At 53.9% G+C, this 8,898-nt stretch overlaps 1 protein-coding gene across 1 annotated transcript in view; it reads right to left on the bottom strand.

Moving 5' to 3' along the window:
• Positions 1 to 1,934: 1,934 nt before the first annotated feature.
• The window catches only part of NLRP13 (NLR family pyrin domain containing 13), a gene marked incomplete at both ends in the record, with an annotated part of 31,892 nt that continues 24,928 nt past the window's right edge, over positions 1,935 to 8,898 (bottom strand). The window contains 4 exons of the mRNA XM_080644047.1: positions 1,935 to 2,109; positions 3,164 to 3,334; positions 5,145 to 5,315; positions 6,810 to 6,980. Of these exons, the coding sequence (XP_080500173.1) occupies positions 1,935 to 2,109; positions 3,164 to 3,334; positions 5,145 to 5,315; positions 6,810 to 6,980 (688 nt within the window). The remainder of the gene's footprint in view (positions 2,110 to 3,163; positions 3,335 to 5,144; positions 5,316 to 6,809; positions 6,981 to 8,898) is intronic.

Below are 8,898 nucleotides of genomic sequence, written 5' to 3'. Positions count from 1 at the left end.
CTGTTTGTCCTCATTTGTGTTTTAGACATATTTTTTATTGATTTCGGAGAGAGGAAAGGAGAGGGAGAGGGAGATAGAAACATCCATGGTGAGAGAGAATCATGGATGGGCTGCCTCCTGCACGCCCCCTACTGGGGATCGAGCCTGCAACCTGGGCATGTGCCCTTGACTGGAATGGAACCCAGGAACCCTTCAGCCCGCAGGCCAATGCTCTATCCACTGAGCCAAACCAGCTAAAAATATATTTTAAAAAATAAATAATACGCAAAGCGGAGAGGCATGGAACACACTGACATACCTTGATGTGGGGTGGAGGGGGTCGGGGGAGGACGAAAAGAGAAACCAAAGAACTTACATACTTACTAGAGGCCCGGTGCACGAAATTCGTGCATGGGGTGGGGGGTGTCCCTCAGCCCAGCCTGCACCCTCTCCAATCTGGGACCCCTTGAGGGATGTCCGACTGCCCGTTTAGGCCCGATCCCGGTAGGATCGGGCATTTGGACATCCCTCTCACAATCCAGGACGGCTGGCTCCCAACTGCTCGCCTGCCTGCCTTCCTGATTGCCCCTAACCGCTTCTGCCTGCCAGCCTGATTACCCCCTAACCACTCCCCTGACAGCCTGATTGATGCCTAACTGCTCCCCTGCCAGCCTGTTTGCCCCTAACTGCCCTCCCCCCTACAGGCCTGGTCCCCCCCCAACTGCCCTCCCCCTACAAGCCTGGTCCCCCCCAACTGCCCTCCCCCCTACAGGCCTGGTCCCCCCCCCCAACTGCCTTTCCCTGCAGGCCCCGTCACCCCCAACTTCCCTCCTCTGCCACCCTGGTCACCCCTAACTTCCCTCCCTGGTAGGCTTGATCACCCCCAACTGCCCTCCCTTGCAGGCCTGGTCCCTCCCAACTGCCCTCCCCTGCTGGCCTGATGGCCCACCACTGCCCTCCCTTGCAGGCCTGGTCCCTCCCAAATGCCCTCCCCTGCTGGCCATCTTGTGGTGGCCATCTTATGTCCACATGGGGGCAGCCATCTTTGACCACATGGGGGCGGTCATCTTGTGTGTTGGAGTGATGGTCAATTTGCATATTACTCTTTCATTATATAGGATATGCATAGCCCATGAACATGGGCAATTGGGTACTGAAGACCTGGAGTGAACAGGGGAAGGAGAGGGGAAAGGAGGGAGGAAAATGGGAGATATTTGTAATACTATCAACAATAAAAATATTTTTTTAAAAAGTTAAAACAAACAAATAAATAGAATCTGTATATATAAAACCCTAATATGCAAATAGACCAAATGGTGGAACAACTGAACAACTGGTAGCTATGACATGTGCAAACCACCAGGGGGCTCGCACGCAGAACATCACGGGCATGGGCCGCGGCAGGATGGTGGAGCAGGTGAGCGGGGACACCAGACCGAGGTGGGATGCCCGTCACTGTCATTGGGGGCAAGCCTTTGGTGGTTACTGAAAATTCTTGGCTCCCCTGCACTGAGGTCCCACCGGGTCCCAATCACTCAGCGCCATCAGCGGGTGTGAGCAGTGGCTGCCATCCCCGATTCCCCCCGAGGGCTTCTCCACCTCCCCCTGCTCCTGAGGGGCCATTGGGGAAGCAGCCACTGCTCGCGCCCCCTGACAACACTGGCCCCACCCCAGTCGTTCTGCACCGTCAGCGGGTGCAAGCGGGGCCAGCGCCATCAGCGTGTGGGAGCTGCGGTGCCAGGAGTGAGGCTGCCGGCAGAGAGGGAACTCAGGGCCGCAGTGGGAGGGGCCAGGTGGGGTGCAGAGGATTGGCTGAGACCCACCCCTGTGCCCGCCACAGCCTCACAGCCCACAGTTCCTTTCAAGGTGCACAAATTCGTGCACTGGGCCCCTAGTATCTATCTATTACCCAACCCTTCCCCACACCTCAAGGGGGGATGTCAAAGCCAGGGGCATTACCCGAGTTTCTGCAGTTTGCACGAGGGTTTCTGCAGAGACTTCCACAGCGTGTTGACGCCCTCGGGCCCCAGGTCATTCCCCAGAAGGTTCAGGTTCACCAGGCTCTTCCTGACGCTGAGGGCCGAGGAGAGGTCCTTGCAGCAAACAGAGGTCAGACTGCAGCTCTCCAGCCTGGCGTGGGGCGGGCGGGAAGGGTGAGTGGCCGTTCTCCGACATTGAGAAATCAGAAATGAAAGTGGTGCGGTTACACAGTGGAATACTACGCAGCCGTGAAAAAGAAGGAATATTTATCCTTTGGGACGGCATGGATGGACCTGGAGAATATTGCTCTGGGAAATAAGCCAGTCAGAGAAAGGCAAATACCATGGGATCTCACTTACATGTGGAATCTAAAGAACAAAATAAACGGATGAACAAAATAGAACCAGAGGCACGGATGCCTGGGACAGACTGATAGGTCTCAGAGGGAAGGGGGATGTGGACTGGATGAAAGAAGTTGAAAGGAATAGCCAATGGACATATATGCATAACCCATAGTCACAGACAACAGTGTGGTGAGGGCCAGAGGCGGGGGGGGTGGGGCAGGGGCTGCATGGAGGTGGGCAAAATGGGGACATCCGTAATAGTGTCAAAATAAATAAATAAATAAATAAATAAATGCTGAAAAATAAATCTACAAGCGAAGAGATTTTCAATATCCTATATAATAAAAGCCTAATATGCTAAGTGTCAGGTTGACCAGTTGGCTGTTCAATCAATCCAAGTGTAATATGCTAATGATATGCTAAGGCTGTTCAACTGCTCACTTATGATGTGCACTGACCACCAGGGGGCAGATACTTCAACCGGTAGGTTAGCTTGCTGCTGGGGTCCAGCAGATCAGGACTGAGCAAGATGGGCCAGACATGCCCTGGAGCCCTCCCACATCCCTCCCCAGTCCCGATGGTGCACGGGTAGGGTCCCTTGGCCTGGTCTGCACCCTCTTACAATCTGGGACCCCTCGGGGGATATCGGAGAGCTGTTTTCGGCCTGATCCCGCAGGCCAGGCCAAGGGACCCCATGGGTACACAAATTCGTGCACTGGGTCTCTAGTGTATATAGACAGCAAGGAGATGTTTAAAGAACTTTGTCCTTCCCCGTTTCCCGCCCCCCCCCCTTCTCACCCCCTCAGGCCCATGTGCTGTCTGTCCCCTCCCAGGAGGGAGCAATGGTCCAGCCCACTCACCCGAGTGTGTTCAGGGTGCAACTGGGCCGTTTCAGAGTCGCACACAACCGCTTCCCTCCGGCATCCTGAATGTGGTTTCCCCCGACGTCCAGCACCTTCAGGACGCGATTGCGCCCCAGGGCCTCTGCCAGCACCCAGCAGCCCTCTGCCCCGAACGCGCACTCTGACAGACTGCGGGATACAAATGTGCAAGTGTCACATGATCTCACTCATATGGGGACCAAATAATGAAGCAAATAAACTGAAGATCAAAACTAGACCCAGACCCCAGCTGGCGTGGCTCAGGGGTTGAGCCATCAATGCATGAACCAGGAGGTCACGGTTCGATTCTCGGTCGGGCACATTGCCGGCTTGATCCCCAGTGTGGGGAGTGCAGGAGGCAGCCGATCCATGATTCTCTCCTCATCACTGATGTTTCTATCTCTCTCTCCCTCTCCCTTCCTCTCTGACATCAATAAAGATATATTTTTTTAAAAATAGACACAGAGACATAGAAGCATAGAACAGACTGTGGAACCTCAGAGGGAAGGCAGAGGAGGGTGGGTGGGAAGAGATCAACCAGTGAACTTGTATGCATATGGGCATAAGACGTGAACACAGACAATAGGGTGGGGAGGGCCTGAGAGGGGGAGCAGGCTGAAGAAGTTGGGAGCGGGGGCGGGGGGCGGGAAGAAGGACCTATGTAATGCTTTCAATAATAAAGATTTTCTTTTTAAAGGTGCAAGAGGGAAAGCTATTCCAAGGCCTTAGTTTTTTGTTGTTGTTAATCCTCACCCAAGGATTTTTTTTCCATTGGTTTTTAGAGAGAGCAGAAGGAAGAGAGGAATAGTGTCAACATAAAAATAAAGTAAAAAAAAAAAAAAACCTGAAAAAAAATCTATAAGCAAAGAGATTTTTTTAAAATATATTTTATTGATTTTTTACAGAGAGGAAGGGAGAGGGACAGAGAGTTAGAAACCTCGATGAGAGAGAAACATCCATCAGCTGCCTCCTGCACACCCCCCACCGGGGATGCGCCCGCAACCAAGGTACACGCCCTTGACTGGAATCGAACCTGGGACCCTTCAGTCCGCAGGCCGACGCTCTATCCACTGAGCCAAACCGGTCAGGGCCAAAGAGATTTTTAATATCCTATATAATAAAAGCCTAATGTGCTAAATGTCTGGTTGACCAGTTGGCCGTTCAATCAATCAAATTGTAACATGCCAATGATATACTAAGGCTGCTCAACTGCTCGCTATGACGGGCACTGACCACCAGGGGGCAGATAGTTGACTGGTTGACCAGTCGCTATGATGTGCTTGATGTCCCCTACTGGGGAATCGAGCCCACAACCCGGGCATGTGCCCTGACCCGGAATCCAACCTTGACCTCCTGGTTCCTAGGTGCACGCTCAACCACTGAGCCATGCCGGCCAGACGTGAACCGCTGCTTTCCTCCTGAATGTCTGGGGTCTCAGGACAGGCGAGAGGCAGGCCCATCCACAGGACCAGCGCCCAGTAAAACCCTGAGCTCGGGGCCTGCGGGGTCTGTGGGGACTCCCCCGGGTGCACGGCCTTTCCCCGCGTTGGCACCGCTGGGGGCTGAGGGCATGATGCGTCCTGGCTGAGCGACCCACCGGGGAGAATTCCTGGGCGCCGGTGCTGTTTCCTGCAGACTCTGCCCAAGGCACCTGCTCCTCCGGCCATGTCTCCATCTCCCCGACTGGAATGACCCACGGTCACGCACACAGCTCTATGCGGAGCTCCCCGAGGCCTCGCCAAGGCATCAGACCCAGGGGACCCGGACTTAGCAGTCACCCCGCTTTCCACTATGCACCCCGCACCCCCCCCCCACCTCCAACACAAGCCAAGGCTCCCCTGTGCCAAGAATCCCCCGTCTACACACAGAGGAACCCCCACCTGGAACGCGGGCCTGCACGCAGGTGGCCCGTGGACCGCAGGGCGGCGGGTCCCCACTGACCGAGGACGCGGACACTTACTCCAGGCTCTGCAGGCTGCAGTCCGCTTGGCTCAGGGCCTCGCTCAGAGAGCGCACCCCCTCGTTGCCCAGGTGGTTCCTCCTCAGACTCAGGTGAGTCAGACCCTGGTTCTGCAGGAGCGCGTCCGCCAGGTGCCGGCCGCTGGGCGCGCCCAGCTCACAAGAGGAGAGCCTGTGGGTGGAGAGGGGCGTGCGGAAGGACAGCAGGTCGGGCCCGGCTTGCCCCAGGCCCGGGGCACAGCTGCCAGCCCGCTGCCACCTGGCCTCGGAGTCACCACGGTGTCTCCCTGCCCCCCACCCAGCCTCAGGGTCACCACGGTGTCTCCCTGACCCCCACCCGGGATGCGAGGAGGATCTGTGTGCTGATGGGTCCTGTCCTGTTCCAGCCTCAGACAACAGCTTGGCAAGAATGTGTCCACCCTGGTTGGTGATTAGAAGAGTCATGGGTTCGATTCCTGGTCAAGGGCACCTACCTGGGTTGCATGTTCAATCCCTGACCCTGGTCAGGTGCGTGCAGGAGGCAACTAATCGATGTCTCTCTCTCTCACATCGATGTTTCTCTCTCTCTCTCTCCTCCCCTCCCTCCCTTCCAATCTTTCTAAAAATCAATGGGGGAAATATATATCCTCAGGTGAGGATTAAGAAAAGGAAATAAGAAAAATAAACTAATCTGGCCTAGTTGGTGTGGCTCAGTGGATAGAGCGTTGGCCTGTGGACTGAAGGGTTCAGGTTCAATTCTGGTCAAGGGCACATGCCCGGGTTTCAAGCTCAATCCCTAGTGTGGGGTGTGCAGGAGGCAGCTGGTCAATGATTCTCTCTCATCATTGATGTTTCTATCTCTCTCCCTCTCTCTCTGAAATCAGTCTAAATATATATATATTTTTAAAAATAGCCTAAGAGGGTAGATGCCATGCTAAGTGTGTTAAGTGTTACAACAATAATAATCCTATATAATAAAAGCTTAATATGCTAAGTGTCATCTGTTCATCCAATCAAAACGTAACATGCTGCCAAAACCGGTTTGGCTCAGTGGATAGAGCGTCAGCCTGCGGACTGAAAGGTCCCAGGTTCGATTCCGGTCAAGGGCATGTAACTTGGTTGCGGGCACATCCCCAGTAGGAGGTGTGCAGGAGGCAGCTGATCGATGTTTCTCTCTCATCGATGTTTCTGACTATCAATCCCTCTTCCTTCCTATCTGTAAAAAATCAATAAAATATATATATATTAAAAAAAAGTAACATGCTAATGATATGCTCGCTATGACATGCACTGACCACCAGGGGGAAAACACTCCAACCAATAGGTTAGCTTGCTGCTGGGGTCCAGCCAATCAGGACTGATCTAGATGGGCCAGACACGCCCTGGAGCCCTCCCGAGGTCCCTCCCTGGCTGGCCAACCTCCCGGCCCCAGTCGTGAACCGGTGGGGTCCCCTGGCCTGGCCTGCACCCTCTCACAATCCAGGATCCCTCAGGGGATGTCAGAGAGCCAGTTTTGGCCCAATCCCGCAGGCCAGGCCAAAGGATCCCACTGGTGCACGAATTCATGCACCGGGCCTCTAGTAGTAATAATAATAGTAACATGGGTCTCAGTGACGGAACCACTGTTTCCCTCGCCCCCCCAATGCTGACGGAGGGTCATGTTCAGACACCGGACCCAGGAGCTCACACCAGCCTCCGTAAGGCGCAGCCGGGCAGGCTGAGGGAGGCACACAGCCACCGCAGCCCCTCGTCCTGGAGCTGGTTGAACGCCAGGCACAGGCGCGTCGTCCGCTGGGTGCTGGAGAGAACCGAGGCCACCTCCTCCGCGCGGGCCGCCGACAAGCCGCACTTCTCCAGGCTGCGGGAGGGGTAGGTGCAGGGTGAGGCTCGCCCCGCCCACTTTCCTTCTCACACGGCCCCTCCCTGGGGCCACACCTGTGTGGGACCCAACCATCAGGGGGAAATTAAATTGGATAAAGGGGCCGAAACCGGTTTGGCTCAGTGGATAGAGCATCGGCCTGCAGACTGAAGGGTCCCGGGTTCGATTCCGGTCAAGGGCATGTGCCTTGGTTGCGGGCACATCCCCAGTAGGAGGTGTGCAGGAGGCAGCTGATCGATGTTTCTAGCTCTCTATCCCTCTCCCTTCCTCTCTGTAAAAATATCAATAAAATATATTTAAATAAATAAATAAATTGGATAAAGGGCCCTGGCCGGGGAGCTCAGTTGGTTACAGCACCATCCTGATGTGCCACGGTTGTGGGTTCCATTCCCGGTCAGGACACATGTAGGAATCAACCAATGAATGCATCAATAAGTGGCACAACAGAAATGGATGTTTCTCGCCCTAACCGGTTTGGCTCAGTGGATAGAGCATCGGTCTGCGGACTGAAGGGTCCCAGGTTCGATTCCGGTCAAGGGCATGTACCTCGGTTTCAGACACATCCCCTGTAGGGAGTGTGCAGGAGGCAGCTGATCGATGTTTCTCTCTCATCGATGTTTCTGACTTTCTATCCCTCTCCCTTCCTCTCTGTAAAACATCAATAAAATATATTTAAAAAGAAAGAAAGAAATGGATGTTTATCTCTCTCTTTCTGGCTCTCTAAACGTCAGTGAAAAAAGAAAATAGCCCTGGCTGGTGTGGCTTAGTTGGTTGAGTGTGACCCATGTCAGGGCACATGCCCAGGTTGTGGGCTGGATCAATAGTGTGCTTTCCCATCTATGTTCTCTCTCTCTTTCTCTCTTTCTCTCTCTCTCTCTTCTTCCTCTCCCTTCCTCTCTCTCTAAAATCAATAAAAACACATTTTTTCAATAAAAATAAATTAAATCGGATAAAGAACAACAGCTTCGAGGAGAAAAAAGTGGCTCAAGGTATGGTTTCTCAACTCTCGTCCTACTGAGTTTCGGGCCGACCTTCCTGGTTTGGGGAGGGTGGTCCCCCCAGTGCAGTGTAGGACAGTGGTCGGCAAACAGCGGCTCGCGAGCCACATGCGGCTCTTTGGCCCCTTGAGTGTGGCTCTTCCACAAAATACCACGTGCGGGAGCGCACGGACAGTGCGACAAACTTCGTGGCCCATGCGCGGACGTCGGTTCTCTGCTCTCCAAAGAAATTTCAGTCGTTGTCCTGTTGAATGTGGCTCTGCGGACGAATGAGCTTGCCGACCACTGGGGTAGGGTTTTGATCTTAACTGGGCTTTACCCCACGGCACACCAGCAGCGTCCCCTCCCGCTCCCAACTGTGAAAAGCAAGCATGTGTCTGGACATTGTCAAATGTTCTCTGAGGGACAAAATCGTCCCCAGTCAAAACCCACTGGGTTTTGGGGGAGGCTGACGGGAGCCCACAGGGTTAAACCAGCGAGGCTGTGGGGCCCCCAGTCCCACTGGAGGCAAAACTAGCCAGGACTGAGCCCGAAGGAGAAAGGTAGGGAGAGAAAGGCCAGTTGAATGTCATCCATGCACCCAAAGGTCGCCGGTTCAGTTCCCGGTCAGGGCACATCCCCGGGTTGTGGGTTTGATCCCCGGTCAGGGTGCGTCCAGGAGGCAGCTGATCCAAGTTTTTTTCTCACATCAATGCCTCTCTCTCTCTCTCTCACTCTCTCTATCTTTCTCTCAATAAAACAAATTTAAACAAAAGAAATGTGTCCACAGAATAGGTAAATACAACCCTTATGTTCATAGCAATACAGTTCACCACAGCTAAGATTTGGAAACAGCCTAAATGCCCTTCAGCAGACGAGTGAATCAGAAAACTATGGTACATCTACACCATGGAATACTA

The sequence above is a fragment of the Plecotus auritus genome (genome assembly GCF_963455305.1).
Source record: "Plecotus auritus genome assembly, chromosome: 10".
NCBI lineage: Eukaryota > Metazoa > Chordata > Mammalia > Chiroptera > Vespertilionidae > Plecotus > Plecotus auritus.
Note: the sequence above shows the minus strand (reverse complement) of the source record. Positions and strands in the feature narration are given on the sequence as shown.